Raw genomic sequence first — 20902 nt, 5'->3', positions numbered from 1 at the left:
AACAATTATACCTACCTAAATATTTTAGCGTCAATCATCAAAATAGCGATTTTAAACAAGCATTAATAGTCATTATAGCTAGGTACCTTAATTTTTGTAGTTGGTGTCTTTATGCGTTTAATTATATGATTTTATAGACTACCTATATTTTATGTTATTACTTTATTAAAGACCTATTGTGGTGTGTTTTAGACCTGACATTTTTTAGTTTCAAAATGCTTGAACTTTAAAAACTAAAAAAACAAATTAGGATTTAGTGACTAGGTTTTAGGAACTCAATATTCACATTTCTAGGAGCAATAGGCAACGAGCAACTAGCAATCGTCGATAAGCAATAATATTGCTAATTGATTAATCTCGTAGAAAATAATGAATATTCTCACACAGAAGCAACGCGATGTTTCCTGTTGCGAACTTGTAGCAACATGCGTTGCCAGCGATGTGGCTGTCGTGTTGCCGGCCGATATTTATTGACAGTGTTGAGCAATACGAGCTTTGTATTCGTATGCTATTTTTTAGATTCTGAGCGAAGCGATGAATATATTGATTTCACAATGATGTGTGGTTTTTATTATTTATTTTTGTGTCTGTCATCACCTTTTAGGACAGTAAAAGTGCTTGGATTTTCTTCAACAGTAACTTTTCTGATAGGAAAGTGAATCTAGTTGGTACTTTGGGGGTCAAAAGTAAATAAATAAATTTCCCAGTAGTTTTCAAAAGCGACGTGAAAAATAAAAGAAAAATTAAGGAAAAACGGGAATTTTTACCCAAAATCTGTTTTCGATAAAATCGATTTTGGTTTTTGGTGAAACTCTAAAGCACATGTCCCTACACATCAAATTTTGACTGAATGTTTATAATTGCATTTCCTATACACCATAACATTTTCCAAATATTTTGACTTATTTTGAGCTGTTCACAGACATTCCATTTTTTTAATTTTTTTTTCTATAAATAACAATAAAATTTTATCTGTTGAGTAGAAAAGCTTGAAAATTTAATAGAAGGCTCCTAGGTTATTGTTTCAAAGGCAGATGAAAAAAATTAAAAATCCTTAGTCACAGACTCTTTTTGAGCGGTTTACGGACATTGTCAGTTTTCAATTTTTTTAGTTTCTTTTTCTATAAATATCAATAAAAAAATTTTTTGTTGGGTAAAAAAGCGTGAAAATTTAATATATCGTTCTAATAGCAGTTAAAAAATATTAAAAATACATAGGCACAATTTTTTTTTTTAAGCATTTCAAGTTCAAATGTTGACAACATTTATCAAATTTATAATTTATAAATTATTTTGTAGTTAAAAATATATAAAATGTTTAACTTTTATGGCTAAGGATTGAAAATTTAAAACAAGGCTCCGCGTAAATAGGTTATATATAAATTACTTTATTCACAATAATATCATCAAATATACTTGGTAATATCATAGGCTGACTGACCGTTTTCGCTCAGAATCGTTTTTCTTATACAATGATATTATATCATTGAATTCAAATTTAACACCATCCATTACAGTGACCCACTTGTAACCTACTTCACAGCAGAGCGACATCCACTTATCCACCTTTTTTATTATATTGTTATTATGTATGTAGATTTGTGTTACCCCATTTTCTTAAAATTTTTCTTAATTAAATTAAAAATGTGTGATGAATCCGCGTTTAACATAAAATTTGTAGAATACGTTGAACAGTATCCATGTATTTATGATTTCACTCGGGATGATCACAGTAAAAGAAACGCGACTGAAAAGGCTTGGAATACAATTGGAAAAGAATTTAAATTATCAGGTATGTATATTTTATTTATTTTTAAAGTTATAGTAGTATTATAGTAGTAGTTAATAAATTTATAAAATGTAATTTTCTTGCCAAGGTAATGCATTTTCTGGTTTCAAAAAATACTTTTTCAAATAATCTCTTAATTCATGGGCAGATTTATTACTACAATGGTTATGATGTTGAATGTGATATCTCTCGATTTGTAAATTGATTTTCCTGATTTTTACTGATTTGGGGAACTGAAAAATGACCCTCGACCATTTTAATAAAATTGTGTAGAATACATGCTGCTTTTATAACTTTGATTGAAGTATCATCGTGGCACATTATTGGTCTCTGAAATATTTCAAATTTTGACGCTAACATTCCAAAGGAGTATTCGACGCTTTTTCGTCCACGTGACATTCTATAGTTGAATATTCGTTTTTCATTATCGAGAACTCGCTTAGGATACGGCCGCATGTGTTTTATTTTGAGAGGAAATGCTTCATCCCCTACCATATAAAAAGAAAAATCAAAAGCATCATTAGGCATTGGTGTTGGTTTTGGGATATGAAGTTTATCTGTATCTAATAGTTTCCAAAGATTAGAAGCTCTAAGAACAACACCATCACTAAACCTGCCTGCTTCTTCTACATAAATGGTTTGTGAGAGTGTGAAGCTTTTCAGGGCTCCCAAACCACCCATAACTCGAGGGGAACACTCAGGTTATGACCTACGAGCCGCACCATGTGACAATCCTAAGATTGAAGTCGGTGGAACTCATAGGTTTTGAACACGTATGGTGTAATGAAACACCATGATTAATAATAATATAGATAACTCATAACTTAAAGCTAGGAAGAAAAGGTAACCAATAACTAAATAAATAATAAAAGTTGAATTTAGAGTAATGAAAAACACAATATAATTGAATATTTGAGTGACAAAATTGACAAATGATAATAGTAATTTTCCCACCAGGTTAGGTTAGGTAACCTAACCTAACCAGGTAGTGGAGAAAATGAAATGAGTAATAATTTTGTGGCACATGGTATGATAATTTGACAAATATAACATCTTTTTTTTTTTGTATATAGAAAGGATATAATAATATTTAAATAATGATGATCTCAGGGAGAACACAGGTCGGCCTACGAGGTTCCGCTGACACCCACGGTGACTATAATATAATAATAAATGGCTAACCGTAGGGTCACCGCCTGGTGCATTGTATTATAGGAAAGAAATGATAATAAGAAATGAGTAAAAGTGCGCCATGCGCGAGATGGCAACCTATTATTATTAGAAAATTAAAGGGACATGGGGGAAGAATAGCGTGGTATATTACGCACGTTGATACGTTACACATAATGACTTGAGATGTGATACTGTTAGTTCCGAAGATAAGGGTAGGCTGGCTGGTTGCCGCCGGCACACACGCGGCCGGCACGGCCCACCTGGTCGTCGGGAATATAACAGATTTCGGAAACATCCATCGCTGGTTGAATGGCCACCATGGCCCAGGGGTTCGACTTAACCCATCATGGCAGTTACACAACGGCAAAGATAATGTTTATATAAAGTAAAAACAAAAACGACGAAACGTTGATGGTGGACACGCGGTGTCGATAGTCAAATGCTGAGAGGTTTTGGAACCGCGACAAGCAGCCCTGTCTTGCTGTGTCAGCAGCCGTGGAAAGAACACAAGTGAAAAACGTACACCTGTGGCCGCTACAGCTCGGTGGTGAGTCGCCGGTGATTGTTGCTTGATAGAAGGGGAGATCGGTGTCGGCAGATGCGGGGATTTTATACAATATAGGGAAAACAGACGCTCTATCGGCGCACACCGATGGACGCAACAGCTGCGACCGGCATTGGCGGCGGCCTGCGGACAATGGACACTGTTGTTGGTGAGGGTCGGGGGACATTATTATATAACAGTGACTGTTCATTTTGCATGTTGACTGCGCGCTTGTATGATAATGAGAGATACTATTGATAGAGGTAGGCTCAAGCTATTATGATAATAATAAAAACTAATAAAAATCCTGTGACGTTACAGGTTGTAAGAATTCCATCGGCGTCCGCGCATGCCATGAGCACCACGGAAAAAAACTTTTATAATTGTAATGAAGTGAACCGGTTTTGTCAAATTTTTTTATACGACAATGCTTGCCATTTTTAGAACCAATACAATTGGGGAGGTCCTATAATTCGTAGTATCGTTTTGCTATAGATTTCCATGTTTCTTCATTTGGAACAGGCGTGTATAAAGGTTTAAGAAGTTGCCAGATAGCTTCACTGCACTCTTTCACTATTATTCCTATTGTATTGTCCCCTCTCATGAATATATGTGACAAAATTGAAGAAATTGTATGTGATTCTCTCGAAAGGCAACTCAGATGATTTTCAGTATAATCATGTAACGAAAACCATACAAGAATGCCCATGCAAAAAAACATATTTTTGAACCTTATACTATAATATGCCTAATGGCTAATTATAATAATACACAATATGAAAATTATAGTCCAAGAAAAACATTTTCCGTCTCTTCTATGCTAAATTGAATTAAAACATGTTTTACATAAAAAAAATTGGTTAAAATCTTTAAATGTCATATATACTAAATATAATACTAAGTATAATAAGGTCGATGATTCGGGATTCGGGTATTATGTACACATTTGATATTTCAACATATTATGTCATATTTTATTACAATTCAACAATAAATTGATAGGCACACATTTTTACTATTTTCTGTTACAAACAATATTGTTTAATTTGCTAAGAATATCCTTACTTTCCAAACAAAATTTTTATCAATTAAATATAACACAATAATTTTCGTAAACGAATTCAAATGTGTATTGAGACCGGCACTCTGTTTTTTCATCGTGAATAGTATAACTTATTTATAATTGATTTCTATATTTTGTAGATCACATTTTCACAATTTACGATGTATATATAATATTATATTAACATAATGGAAAATGGTATGTATAAAACAATCATTTTTAACTACGCCAATAATTAAAATCATTGTCTTAGCCCCCCCACAAATATCCCTTATTGATTTAGATATAAGCCCCCTATGGGTTATTTTAAATAAATAGTTTTATTAGCCCCCTCCCAGATTTTTAACCCTAGTTGCGCCTATGGAAATGAGTGTATTATAAACGTTTAACCCCATAAAATGCATGATATTTTTGTTGGAAAACCTTTTTTGAGCCCAAGTGCAGTTCGATCACTACCTGCTTTTTAGCCGTGTGCAGTTCGACCATCACCATTTTTAAACCTAAGTGCAGTTCGACTAAAATAAGTGCAATTAAACCATACCTAAATAAATGGGTGGGTGGGTATCGGAAAATGGATTTAGTAGGATAAAAAGTTTTGAATAATAATATTTATACTATTAATTTAAAAAAAAAGTAGACTAATATCTGTGAGAAGGTTGTATAGTGAGCTTATCTCAGGACTGAAAATTGTTCAGCACGCCATTGATTTATTATAAAATCAAAGGTGCGAATGTGATTGTATACGGATACCAAACGTCCTGCACGTCAACGCTCAACGCGCAACCGACCAAAAATGAAAAACATGCATTTTTGCTCAAAACACGCTTTATAGGAAAAACTACGAGACATTAACTATACTTTACACTAACCATAATATTATAGTAATTCGTAGTAATATTGTTGAACAAAAAAACTCGAAAACTGATTATTGGGCAAGCTATACATTTCCATGAAATATTTTATATTTAATAAAATTTAAATTTAAAATTAAAATACAATACTTAATAGGTAAATAAATACATTTTATATATTAAAATTCCACTTTAAATATTAAGTGAAAATATAAAAAAATTATAATTTAAATGTATACTTACCTAGGTACCTAACTAATTTTAATAAATAATAATAAAATTGATTGAATTGTATATTTGTATGTGTGGTATCACCAGGACCGTATTACCGCTTAGGCTGTGTAGGCTAAAGCCTAGGGCGGCAAATTTTTTTTTGGTGTGACCCAAAAACTACGTTGAGATATTAATTTTAAATATAAATTATAAAAACATGCAATAATATAATATATGAAATAATATTATTAATTATAAAGTATAAGAAAATATATTTTTAGGTTCTAAAATGGTATGCAGGGTGTAACAGAAATATATGACAAATAACAATATATATATATATATTACAATAGTCGACCGGGCGGAAATTCGTTGCGATAATGGCACGGCGAATAGGCCGCGGAATTGAACGTATTAACGTAATATTATGTTATTAGTAAATCGTTAAGGAAAGAAGCATTAAAACCCGTATCCCATAATAATTATTATTATTATAGTAGTAATGTACAATGTGGGGAAATTTCTGCGATAAGCGATGACGTCTCAAATATTATATCTAAATTATAAGATACTCGTACTAGGTTTATTATTTTGTTATACACCACGCCGTAATGAAATTGACTGGTCGTTCATTTGCATTTGTTATAAAGCAGCGATTTCTTAAGCCTTAAGGTATGTACTTTATTGTATCAATTAATTATTTTATTTTAACAATAAATTAGTGTAACAAATTTAAAACCAAATGTCTTAATAGTTGATATACGTTAAAGTTTATGTAGGTTTTATCATTAATAAGCGTTTTACCATAAAATAGTACGAGTTATGCATTTTATCAATTCTTAAATATCAATACGAAATTGCGAATTTAATATTAAATACTATCATTATTATTCTATTATTATTTATTAAACATACTAATTTAATATCAAATGATATACTATTATACATAGGCGGCAACTAGGGGGGGCATGAGGGTGCAGTTGCACCCACGACAATTTTTCTGGGGGGGGGCAAAAGTATCATTTTGCACCCACACACAGACAATCTGTAAAAATATTTTAATTATTTTATTGTTAACAATTATACTGATATAATGTAATTTTGATATTAAAAAATAACCATGGATCATTTCAATATTTTATATCTGATTACTCAATTAATTAGTTAATTAAATAATTAATTAATTGTACGGAGTCCGTGATTAAATGTTAAAATACTAATAATAATAATAATTAAATAATGCAGTAAGCTAATTCGTCACTAGATAGCGATATGGTTCAAAATAGATCATATTGTCTTCATGATTATATTATCATAGTGAAGCTACCAAAACCGGTGAATAACTTATCATTTTAATACTGTTTTACTGTTTTAATTTTTAAATAAATTATTAAAGTTTTGAGTGTTTTGACTACGGTCTACGACTGTCGACCACCCTTACCTACAGGCTATAACCTATTATAATTATGGATGAAGGCAAAAGAAAAGCCTACTTTAACCCTAACCATAATAAGGTTACTATAATGGATTTCTTCAAAAAAAAAACAGATGATGTTATGAGTAAGTTAAGTTTCATCAAATTATTTGTATATAAACTCTTAATATACCTATTTTAAACTTTCAATATTTAATTTGTCTATTTTTTAACTATAGTTGATGACAACAATGATAATATTTGCAGAAAAATAAATATTAATGATAGCGTGGGCACTTCTCTGACTAGTCTGACTACAACAGAAACTTGTCCAAATTTAACTGCAGAAGGTATTTTAATTTATGTTTAATTTTAAAATACAGTTAAATGTTCAATGTTGCCTATAGATAATAACATAATGTATTGCAAATAAATATAATATAATAGTTATTAGCTGTGCAATCTACTCTTAAAATTAATGTTATTTGTGTTACTAATTTATTGATTATTAATATTTTATTTTGATCATAGTTAAAAATATTAATATTTAATGTGACATGTCATATGTGATGTATTTTATATGCTAATTATTTTAATTTAAAATGTAATTTGAAATATGTATACATGTAGTTATTACCTACTAAAATAGTGCTTTTTTACTTTAGATACGTAATATATTTTACCTATATATATTGTATCATATTATAATAATGTTGTTTATCATAACTATGTATTAATTTTTCATTAAGAAGAGCATAACATTCAGATTAAATGTTTTTTGTTGAAAATAAAAGGATATATTAATAAACCTTATTATGTTTTTTGTTGTCTTATATGTTTGGTATTGTTTAATATCTGTACAGCTTCGGTACTAACCTGCTATTTATGGTGTTTCAATGAGTTTCTATGAATTTCAAAATAATATACTGAATAATATTTAACTTAATAAATTTATAGTTATAAATTTATTTTTTCTGCAGGAGTAAATGCAAATGTAAAACAAAATTTAAAATCTTCATCAAACGTTTTGTCTGATAGTGAAAAATTAAATATTGTAGAATGTGACCCGGCAAAAGGGGATAAACAAGCATATATAAATTTAACAATGCAATTAGGTCCATATCAGCCAGTAAATATTGCATTTCCTCGTAGTTCTGGTAGAGCATTTAGGCAAGAATGGTATAAGTCCTATGAATGGTTAGAGTATAGTCAAGAATTAGATTCAGCTTTTTGTTTTTATTGTCGAGCTTTTCCTACAGTTGGTATGGAAGCAGCATTTATTTCATGTGGATTTAGGACTTGGGGAAAAGCAACTGAAAGATTTTCTTCTCATCAAAAAAGCAATTCACATAAAGAAGCGCTATGTAAAGTAATTGGATATAAGCAATCATTAACAAGTTCTGGAAATATCATTGGATTAATTGACAAAAATCATTGTAAAGTAGTATCTGATAATCGTAATTACTTAAAGAATATTTTGGAAACTCTTCTTTATTGTGCTAAGCAAGGAATAGCTATTAGGGGTCATGAAGAGGATTCAAAATCATTAAATAAAGGTAACTTTATTGAGCTTTTAACTCTTCGGGCAAAAGACAATAATCTAATTCAACAATATTACTTAGATAAGGAAAAATCATTTAACTATGTACATCATTCATATTTAAATATGTTTCTTACCTATATGAGTGATTACGTTTTAAAATCAATTGTATCAGAGATTATGTCAGCTGGAATATTTAGCATTCTTATTGATGAAACACAAGATTTAAGTCGACATGAGCAAGTGTCTGTATTCATAAGATATGTAAATAATTTAGAGCCTAAAGAAGTGTTTTTGGGATTTTATCGTACAAGCTCAACAGATGGAGAATCTCTCGTTGTTTTAATTAAAGAAGTGTTGAAACTTAACGGACTCAAAATTGAAGACATTCGAGGGCAATGCTATGATGGCGCTGCGTCAATGCGTGGGGCCTATAAAGGCGTTCAAGCAAGAATAAGGGCAGAAAATAGTTTACTGCATCTAATGAACGAAGTTTCTCAGCTTTACGGAAATTAAAAACATATTTAAGAGTCACAATGAGTCAAGAGCGATTGAGCAGTTTAGCAATCTTATACATACAAAAAGAATACCCTATAGATTTTGATAATATAATTGACAAGTTTGATGCTGAGGCTTCAATAAGAGGTCGTCGTTTGACACTGAAGTAGTGAAGTTGACAAATACCTAGTAATTATGTAACACAGTTAATTTTTTTTTTCATTATTATTTATGTCAAAATAAAAAGTTGTTTTTTAATAATATTTTTACATATTCATGTACATATTTGAAATACAGAGACCCAATTGGAATAGTTATTAATAAATAAATTTTTTTACCTACATTTGTTGTAGCAATAGTTATATATTAGGGGGTACTGGGGGGCAACTTCCCTATGGATTTGTGAATGTTATTACCATAAACGTTTGCACCCACATAGGTTTCTACCAAGTGCCGCCTATGCTATTATAGATCAACCTGACTATAAAAATGAAACGTTCTAAGTTAAGTGGAGACAAATATAGGAAATTGGCCAAGGAAAAATTGGAAAAACAAAGATTGGCTTTAGAAAATGTCCCGAAAATTAATACATTATTTAGTAAGGAAGTAATTACGTCAGTAAGTGTAAGTCCAAAAATATCTTCTAGTGTCATAGATTCCGAGGATATTAAAACAGTACAGAATGTAAATGAAAAAAATAATACTTATTTTAATGACAGTACAGAGATAGAGTTACAAAATAAAACTAAAACAAGTATTTTTAGTAAAGATCCTTCTCAATGGATACGAACAGCCGACTTTATTCACTTTGTGGCATCACACGGTGTTGATCAAAATATGAACTCAGACTTTTCAAACTCCAAACGGATATACTCTGACCAAAGTAGATATTTAACTAAATCTATGTTCTATAGGATATTATCAAACAATGAAAAGTTCTTAGAACGTGGTTAGTTTACTCAGAAATTAAAGGGACTGTATTTTGCGCACCGTGTTGGTTATTTCGTGACGACTCTGATTTGGCTACTACAGGTTTTAATGACTGGAAAAACGTTACGGTTTGGATTGGTCCAACTGTAGGGGACAATCATATGACAACGCTAATAATATGTCCGGCAGTTATTCAGGTCTCCAAGCACGAGTTAAAGAAATAAATAATATATATTATATGATACCGTATCACCCATATTAGACAATACGTGGTAAACCAACTATAGGCCTTACCCTCGTATTCTCTAGTTCAGGCATGTCAAACACGTGGCCCGCGGCTCATTTTTTTGTGGCCCTCGGCACCAATATTAATGGAAAAAATATTTATTTATTTTTAATTATATTATTTGTGTTACGACTGGATGTCAGAATGGTTTATTTGGTATACATTATACTGTCTTATCTTCTGATAAACTATTATCGAATAGGGATTATTGATGATTTATATATATCTATTTATATCCATATACATTTTAGATTAATAATTTATATCGTCAGTTTGCGACACGCGTGCCTCTTCCAATGTTAACATCTATACGACTAATAATAATCGTTCGATAACCACCGTGTGTTCGAGTTCCGTGTTTCGAGTGTGTTAAATTTTGTTACGTGTATTCTACTGTAAATTTAATCTTTAAAAATGTCTCTTTTAAAACCAAGTGGTAGTAATAAACGAAAAATTACCGATGAACATCGTCAGTTTCACTACAGGAGAAGATGTATTCGTTTCTGTTGTTGAAATCTTGAAAAAATATGATTTACCTTTGGAAAAGTTGTCATCTGTAGCTACAGATGGAGCACCTTCTATGACGGGGAAAAATAAAGGATTCGTTGAAAGATTGCAAAAAAAAGCGAATGAATATGTTGAGCATAAATTTCATAGGACACATTGTATTATACACCAAGAGGTGTTATGTACAAAAGTTATAAATATGGCACATGTAATAAGACCTGTAAAACAAATGGTCAATTTTATAAGATCCCGTGGTTTGAACCTAAACAATTTTCGATTTTTTAAGCGATTTAGAAAGCGAGTATTCAGGTTTACCATACTTTACAGAAGTACGATGGTTATCGTGTTCCACTGTATTGGAAAGATTCTGGAAGTTAAGAGATGCCATACAAATATTTTTAGAGTCTAAAGAACAAGACGTCTGCGTTTTATCGGATCCAATGTGGTTACAAACCTAACATATCCTTCATGGTCGATATAACGAAGCATTTATCGAATTTAAATTTAAAATTACAAGGGAAAAATCAAATTATAACAGCCATTAATGACCATGTTAAGGCTTTCAAATGTAAATTAGATCTATTTAAAACACAATTACAAAACGAAGACTTAACGCATTTCCCAGCATGCATGACGTATACAAAAATTAATAATGATCCAATTTCCTACAAAAAATATTCAGAAAAAATTATGTGTTTGAAGACTGAATTCGAAAATAGATTTAAAGATTTCCAATATTTAGAAAACGATTTTGCCTTATTTACCTCTCCTTTTCAATAGACGCAGTAAATGTTTCAACACATATACAAATGGAATTGATCGAGATTCAAAATGATTCAAATTTAAAAAATAAATTCAATGATGTTGGTGTTCCTGATTTTTGCAGTTTTGTGCCAACACGTTATGTAGAAATTCGTAGATTTGCAAGTAAAATTATCTCTATGTTAAGTAGTACTTATCAATGCGAGCAACTTTTTTCATTAATGAACAGTAATAAATCACCCGTAAGATCCAGATTAACCGACACACATCTAAATTCAGTATTAAAAGTGGCTTCGTCAAATAATATTTATCCCGAAATTGAAAAATTGGTGGGAGAAAAGAGATGTCAAATATCGTCTAAAAAAAATTATTTATATGTTTTTTTTTTGTAATTTATACACCTATTTTCATAAATAATTAGTAGGTATGATTTATATTTTATTTAAATGTTAATGTTAATTTTTTTTTCATTTTTTAATTTAGTTGTAATCAGGGCTTGAATCGTAAATAACGTACAACGGAATTTTTTTTTAAAATGCAAGCCATGGTTGTAATATTGCTGTATTCGTGAACATATAAAGAATAAAATTGAAAAATTTTTACAAAACATTTATTTTTTCGCTAAATTCTTATGTGCGGCCCGCGTAGTAAACTATTCAATATATTTGGCCCACTTGATACTTTGAGTTTGACATGCCTCCTCTAGTTAATGACATTCTCTAAAGTTCATTAGAATGGCACTGTTAACTCGTTGAGGTACGATGGTATGCGCTTGTCAATTCTTAGTTTGTTCCTATCTAGTTGAAATGACTCAAAGATTACATATACCTTGGCACTATTCAGTTTAATAAAACTTCATTGACACATAGTACATATATCCCGGCGCTGTTCCTATAAAAGGTAAGGACGTAAAATAATGTTCAACTCGGGTTTTCAGGTCGGAAACACTTTTATTGTATTAAAACAAACATAAATAAAACACTTAGCAAATTCAGATCGCCTAGCCCGTACTACGATCGGCGTTTCACACGCACGTCGTAGCTACGTCCTCGCCGAATCACTCAGCGATAACTCCGTGCCTGCGCGTACGGCGGTGTTATATAGAAAATATTATTGTTTGTATTATCAATAATATGATTTTTTTCCAGGAAACTTATATGTGTGATTTTCAGTTATCTTCAGTAATAAAGACAGAACAATTATCCAAAGGTGAAAAAAATTATTTTGAACCAAATATAATATACCTAGGAAAATTAAATATAACAAAAGAATTTTCTATCTCCACTATGATAAATGTAATTTTATTGGTATTTACTACCCACAAAATTTGATTAAATTAAATGGATAACTTTTGAACTTTTGATGGATTTTGATACTATTAAAGTAGATAGGTAACAAAAACAATAAAACTACATTTACAACAAAAAACTGTGATTTCTGCCGATTATATAATATGCTCAGTTAATAATAATTGCATGTAATTCTTTCATTGTTAATTATATAACATTTATAAAAAGTTTCTTTCAAATTGAAATTCAAGTATTTTTGAAGTAATTAATTATTAAACAAAACACTGGAATCCAATTATTGGAAAAATCACAGTTTCGAGAAAATATATTTTATATATTAAACAGATAAAAGTTAAAACGTTTACATCTAATTTAAATTGGACGAATTGTATATGCAATTTTATCACCAAAAACCCATTTATTTTTTGTTACATTATTACAATCAAAAATTATTAGAATTAATTTTTAGAATTAAAACATTTTGTGACTTATTAATATTACATACATCTAATTTAAATAAAAAATTGGACGAATTATATGTGATTTTCTTAACAAAATACTGATGTATTTTTTGATTGTAATCATGTAACAAAAAATACATGAATTATTTTGACAAAAAAAATACATTTTTGTGTCTTATAAATATCACATACAACAAATTATTAGAATTAATTTGTTGATAAAAAAACATTTTGTGACTTATTAATATTACATACATCTAATTTAAATAAATAAATTGGACGAATTTTATGCGATGTTCTTACCAAAATACTCATGTATTTTTTGATTGTAATTATGTAACAAAAAATATATGAATGATTTTGAGAAAAAAAATACATTTTTGTGCCTTATTGCCCTTATTGATATTACATACAACTAATTTAAATAAATAAATTGGACGAATTTTATGAGATTTTCTTACCAAAATACTCATGTATTTTTTGATTGTAATCAGGTAACAAAAAATACATGAATTATTTTGACAAAAAAAAATACATTTTTGTGCCTTATTGATATTACATACAACTAATTTAAATAAATAAATAAATTGGACGAATTTTATGCAGTTTTCTCACAAAAATACTCATGTATTTTTTGATTGTGTTAATATAACAAAAAATATATTAATTATTTTTACCAAAAAAAAATACATTTTTGTGCCTTATTGATATTACATACAACTAATTTAAATAAATAAATTGGACGAATTTTATGCAGTTTTCTCACAAAAATACTCATGTATTTTTTGATTGTGATAATGTAACAAAAAATACATGCATTATTTTTACGAAAAAAATACATTTTGTGCCTTATTAATATTACATACAATTAATTTAAATAAATAAATTGGACGTATTTTATGTCATTTTCTCACCAAAAAACTCTAGTATTTTTTGATTGTAATCAGGTAACAAAAAATACATGAATTATTTTGACAAAAAAAAATACATTTTTGTGCCTTATTGATATTACATACAACTAATTTAAATAAATAAATAAATTGGACGAATTTTATGCAGTTTTCTCACAAAAATACTCATGTATTTTTTGATTGTGATAATGTAACAAAAAATACATGCATTATTTTTACGAAAAAAATACATTTTGTGCCTTATTAATATTACATACAATTAATTTAAATAAATAAATTGGACGTATTTTATGTCATTTTCTCACCAAAAAACTCTAGTATGTTTTGATTGTAATCATGTAACAAAAAATACATGAATTATTTTGGCAAAAAAATACATTTTTGTGCCTTATTGGTATTACATGCAATTAATTTAAATAAATAAATTGGACGAATTTTATGCAATTTTCTCATAAAAATACTCATGTATTTTTTGATTGTAATCATGTAACAAAAAATACATGAATGATTTTGAGAAAAAAAATACATTTTTGTGCCTTATTAATATTACATACAATTAATTTAAATAAATAAATTGGACGTATTTTATGTCATTTTCTCACCAAAAAACTCTAGTATGTTTTGTATGTAATCATGTAACAAAAAATACATGAATTATTTTGGCAAAAAAATACATTTTTGTGCCTTATTGGTATTACATACAATTAATTTAAATAAATAAATTGGACGAATTTTATGCGATTTTCTCATAAAAATACTCATGTATTTTTGATTGTGATAATGTAACAAAAAATACATGCATTATTTTTATGAAAAAAATACATTTTGTGCCTTATTAACATTACATACAATTAATTTAAATAAATAAATTGGACGAATTTTATGTCATTTTCTTACCAAAATACTGAAAAAGAATTTCTAGGTTATCAAATCTTAGATATTAAAATAAAAATATTTATGAATTTCTATCTCAAAGTAATTTGCAAATGTTGGTGATATTGACGAATTTTATTAGCATTCTAACTTCAGGCGTTCATAATTATTAAAATGCTGTGAATTTACGCTGGACTTGAGAAACTTTGTAATCAATTTTCAATTTTTTGAACAAGTGAACATTTTTTTTTTCAAAAGTAATTTTAAAAAAAACCAACAATTTCTTATTTCTATAAAATATAATTAGTTCAACAAGAGTTAAAATATTATGAACATTTTAACATGATTGGAAAATGATTATAGAAATATTTGGTAAAAACTTCAAGTAGGTATCTACGTTTATTCATTTTGGGTTTCTACAAAAAAAAAAACAAATTTAAATTCCTATTTTTTTTTGTACTTTTCTTTTTTTTTTTTGAATATTAGTTTTGTATTTTTCATTGCTGGAGTTATTTTAAAAAAAATAGATCGGATATCTTTTCGACTGTTTCCTTTTCTGTTTTATAGTGATTTTCTGTCTTCTTTGAGGATTTAAATATTTGAGTGTCTATTTTTACCTTTTAGTGCTGTAATTTTGTTCTATATCATTGACGGATCTGTATTTTTTGTTAGAGTAGATGTGAAAGATTACCATGATTTATTTTTGTACATTTTTTTAAGGTATTTAGTTTTTGCTCTTTGTTGTTTTAGTTGTATGTAATCCGTTGAGGATTTGAATAAATCCATATTTATTCTTATTTTAATTTTGTTTTTCTCGATGATTTCAAAAACCAACAGGACATTTTTGACATTTACACCTTGAAGTACCAATTACATTCACTTTTCTACTAGAAAAGATGCTAAAGTAGAAAATTGAAACAATATTTCAAGTAGGTACTTATTGTGTATTATTATGCATCTATCATGCAAAGACAAAAAATAAAAAAACTCATTCGCTCCGCTCAGAATTTAAAAAAAATATATAAAAGTCATGTTCAAATGTCTATAAATTTCACAAAAAAAATCAAAATAATTTAAAAAATGATGTATCTATTAATTTCTAATAAAAATATTTAAACAAATTCAAATGTAACCTTATACCAAATTTCAACTAAAAAATCCTGACGATTTTATGCTATTTCTAGTCAGGAAATTCTTGCGATCGTTAGTCGTAATTAAGTAATAACAACCTCAAGACTTTCCTTTTGGAAAAAACATATTTTTAGAACCCTATTAATTGATAAAACTTACAGTATATAAATCACGGAAAATGTAATCTAAAGACAATATTTTATATTAATGTAGGTAGGTACTATGCTAAATTTAATATTAATGTTAGTTAAATAAAAGATAAAAAAAAAAGGTTGGTTGTAGCTGTTGGATTACCTAAATATTGTTTTGGACTTTTATGTTATATTTATTATAATTAACAGTTAACACAAAAATGAAAATAATTTTATATAATTTATATAATACACCTATAATTTTCCCATAAAATGTTTGTCTCTGTTGTATAACACTATTATAACAATTGTATACTTAAAGATAAACTGAGTTATTATATTATGCAAGTGTCTCCATAACTAATTTTCAAGTACACTGTAAAATGTAACCTTTATATATTTGAATTAATAATTGGAATATCGACAGTAGTTATTATTCACCTACCGCGAATATGAAAATATATGAAAATACCATATTTGGTGTTCCTGAACTTCAAATATTCAAAGGAGATAACAGCCCAAAGTGAACCTTTTTCATTTTTTGTATTTCTTTTATGGCCTGATGAAGTAATAGGTTAGAAAATTACGTTTTTAGTGCTTATTAGAACCAAATAAATATATCACGATTACGGTCAGCTATTCGAACTAAAATGTACCAATCTTTTGTCAGTCAGTGACTTAGTGGAAGGACTTAATGGACTACGGCTATGCTTTTGATAAGTGATATTAATTTAGTATTAAGTCTACGTCTTAAGGGGATCGGTGGCGGACAGTTATTTTAGCCAAAACATCCAATTTTTATTCCATCATACTAATCGATGTAGTAATGCGATAATACTTTTTAAAACTGATTTGAATTTGTTATTATGTCTACTTGAGATCGGTCAGTCTATTTTTCCCAATTTCTCCCCCCTAACAACCAAAAATTTAGTTTGAATATTTTGAAATTTCGGCATTTTCAAACGTTGATTATTCGGAATATAAATCAGAAATCTTAAAATGTGAACTGACCGATCTCAAGAAGACATTATAACGAATTCAAATCAGTTTTTAAAAGTATTATCGCATTACTACAGCGATCAGTATGATGGAATAAAAATACATAGTTTTAGTAAAAAAACACATGTTCTGGATCGTTCATGCGCGCGACAATGCGACAGTGACTTGTACTGCGCGTGCCGCGTGCGGAAGAGTTCCTCCGCCACTACCGTTCCTTCACCCATATCGCATGCTACGGTCTGCTATAGATAGATTAAAAATCGTAATTATACTATTCTAGGTATTACTACGGTACAATTATAAAATTTATAATAAGATATTTATTATCTTGCGTATATTGATAATGTGGTATGAATGAAATATAATTTAATAATATAACATGAAAATATGAAATATTGTTCATTTGAGCTTCGCCTCACGTCATTACTACACTTGGACTTGGTATATTATGTATTTTTTTCGCTAGTGTAAAATAGCAAGATTTTTACGCACTTAAGTGATTAAAACTTAGATTTTGTTTTTATAAAACGTGATTTGTTTGATTTATAATAATTTGGTAAAATGGGAAATAAAAATCAAAAACTATCCAAAGTGAAAAAAAATAGAGGTAATGTTTCATCACTTTTAAATTGGCAAACTCATCGCATAAAAAAAAACAGTAAGTGAATATACTTACTTAAATGTTTGTTTACTTATAAATTTCATTTTTTATTTTTGTTTAAATTATTTCGTTGGATAACACCGATAGTTTGACTATTCCAATTGAAGGTCGAATTAACGAGTATGTAGAACAAAGTAGTATTGAATTGTTCGTAATAAATTTTATTTTTTTTGTACATTTACACGTTTTGGGCTACTGATACAATTTTTTTTTCGTTATTTAGAATAAATACCGATGATGTAGAAATGGGTTTTAATATTTTATCTCCGTCGACATCAAATATTAATCACAATATACTTCATTTGAAGTATAAATTGCTTGTGACAAATACAAACGAAAATAAACAAGTACAGAAAGTAAATAATCTTTATACCGAAGATAACAATTTGTTTCTTACATAATAATATAATATTAGGTCTAGGTGTGTCCCCGTGCAATATTGTATGTTAGACAAATTATTTTAATTATTTTAATTAGATGTTAACATAAAATAGGATTAAAAAATCCAATAAAAAATTGTTTTGTGGTTAGAAATTTATTTTATAACATGAGATATTCACTAATAAATTAGGTAACGATTTCACATTTTTTTAAAAATTTAAAAAGTATTGTTTTTTGTTTTGTTTTTGCAAGGTACAATTGTGAAGGTCGAAGATTTGTGGACATAAAACACTTCTTTAATCCTTTAAAAAAATATTAAACACGATCCTTTTAGTTGTACATTTGAAAATTTAAATTTAATAAATGAAAGAAAAAATGGTTTTTTTTCGGAATTTATTTTCAAATGTGATTTATGCAATAAAATTGACATTATATCTAACGAGCCTAAGACAACTGACATTTCGTTATCTATTAACACCGCTATTGTAATGGCAACCATAAACTCAGGACAAGGATTTGCTCAATTAGATACCATGGCAGCTTTTTTAAATATGCCAAGTATGTCAAACATGACTTACCAAAAACTTCACTTAGATGTATCAAATCACACTAATGAAACGGCTATAGAAGCAATGATACTAGCGGGAAATGAGGAAGCTGAAATTGCTAAAAAAGAAGGTAATATAAATGAAAATGGAGTACCACTTATAATTGCCGACGGTGCTTGGTCGAAAAGATCATACAAAAGTGGTTATAATGCACTGTCTGGTGTAGTAAGTATTTTATTTTATATATTTATAGATTATTTGATATTTTCGCTATCACTATTGAATTTTTATTATCAAAACAGGCGTCAATAATAGGTTATAATACAAAAAAAGTACTGTATATGGGGGTGCGTAATAAATATTGTTCGATCTGTGAAAAAGCAAAATTAAACGGAAATCCCGCTTCAGCTCACGTATGCTTCAAAAATTGGGATGGTACTTCTACAGCAATGGAAGCTGATATTATTGTGGAAGGATTTCGGCAAAGCATTCCAATGCATAATATTATATATAATAAGCTTATAGGAGATGGTGACTCAAGTGTAACTAAAAAATTATTTCTGGCTAAACCATATGGACGCGATGTTTTTGTTAAAAAAATTGAATGTATGAATCACATTCTCAGAAATTATCTGAATCGAATTGTTGATTTGTCCGTCCATCGAAAAAGTTCTTCTGGAATAGTTGTACCCGGATTTCTTAGGAAAGTTTTAAAAGATAAACGACTAAAATTACGGTATGTGTATATGCATGATTTATATGTAAATTATATTATATTAATATTGTAAGACTGCAATTTAGATTGGTCTGTTAAAAATTATTAGAAAAATCAAAAAATCATAAATGTTTATATTTTAAAATAGGTGTGCAATTACCAAGGCAATAGTTTTTCGAAAAAATATGACGTTGCATCATAATGAAAAAGTTGAACTTTTAAAACAAGATATATTGAACAGCCCATACCATGTATTTGGACATCATTCTAATTGTGCTAAGTATAAAATTTAAAATATATTAAATGACACTTTTTTTTTTATCTGCAATCGTATAAAATTATGTATTTATATTTTATATAGTTACTTTTGTAATGGTCCTAAAGAAAGTGAGGTAAATTTAGTTCCTCAGATGGAAAATTGTGGACTATTCAAAGATATTTTAGGAGCTAGAAATATTGTCGCTCATCATGCTCAAAGCCTAATATACAACGTAAACAATAATGCAGTTGAAGGCTTTAATAGTGTGGTTGCCAAGTATGTAGGTGGAAAAAGAGTCAATTTTTCTTCTAGAGGTAAGTAATAACAAATACTTATAAAACTAAAAATTATATTTTCGTATTATATGTTTGACATATTATGTATAACTGATATTTTATAGGTTCATATAGTGCACGGTGTAATACAGCGGTAACATCTTATAATTGTGGACCAAAATATATTAGTAATTTACATAAACAAATTACGAATACTAGCCCTGGATTATTTACAAAACAATACATAAAAGAGTAGAAAGATCAAAATTAAAATTAAAATGTAGACGTTTAAATTTCGTTAGGTATTATAATATAACAATTTAAATTTGATTATATTAAACAGATGGGGAGGGGGGCTAAATCTATATATAACTAGTTCTTATATAGCTTATAATATGTAGGTACTCTTAGATTTTTAAATTGTTATATTATTATTATATACCTAATAATATAATATAATAATATTTTTTAAAAATAATTCTATTCATTCTATTCATTATATTATATTCAACTGATTTTTTTTTTTAATTATAAATTATAAGAACCTTTCCAAAAAGAACAAAAATTATTGACGGTTCAGATGAGAATTATGGAGCTGTAAATGAATTAGAGTGTACAATAACTGATATGCCACATGACAAATATTTAAAAGAGGAAAAAATATTTTTAAATAGTCTAAAGCTAACTATAAAAGAAAT

General features: G+C 28.5%; 2 protein-coding genes across 2 annotated transcripts; one reads left to right on the top strand and one right to left on the bottom strand.

Annotated features, from left to right (window-relative positions):
* Positions 1-1954: 1954 nt before the first annotated feature.
* Positions 1955-2470, bottom strand: LOC132945492 (uncharacterized). The gene has a single exon (XM_061015264.1). It carries the CDS (start codon positions 2468-2470, stop codon positions 1955-1957), a length of 516 nt encoding a protein of 171 aa, XP_060871247.1.
* Positions 2471-8152: 5682 nt separating this feature from the next.
* Positions 8153-9103, top strand: LOC132945487 (zinc finger MYM-type protein 1-like). Its single transcript, XM_061015251.1, has one exon. It carries the CDS (start codon positions 8153-8155, stop codon positions 9101-9103), a length of 951 nt encoding a protein of 316 aa, XP_060871234.1.
* Positions 9104-20902: the final 11799 nt, after the last annotated feature.

The sequence above is a fragment of the Metopolophium dirhodum genome, chromosome 1, assembly GCF_019925205.1.
Source record: "Metopolophium dirhodum isolate CAU chromosome 1, ASM1992520v1, whole genome shotgun sequence".
Classification (NCBI taxonomy): Eukaryota; Metazoa; Arthropoda; class Insecta; order Hemiptera; family Aphididae; genus Metopolophium; species Metopolophium dirhodum.
This window is presented reverse-complemented; position numbering and strand designations above follow the sequence as displayed.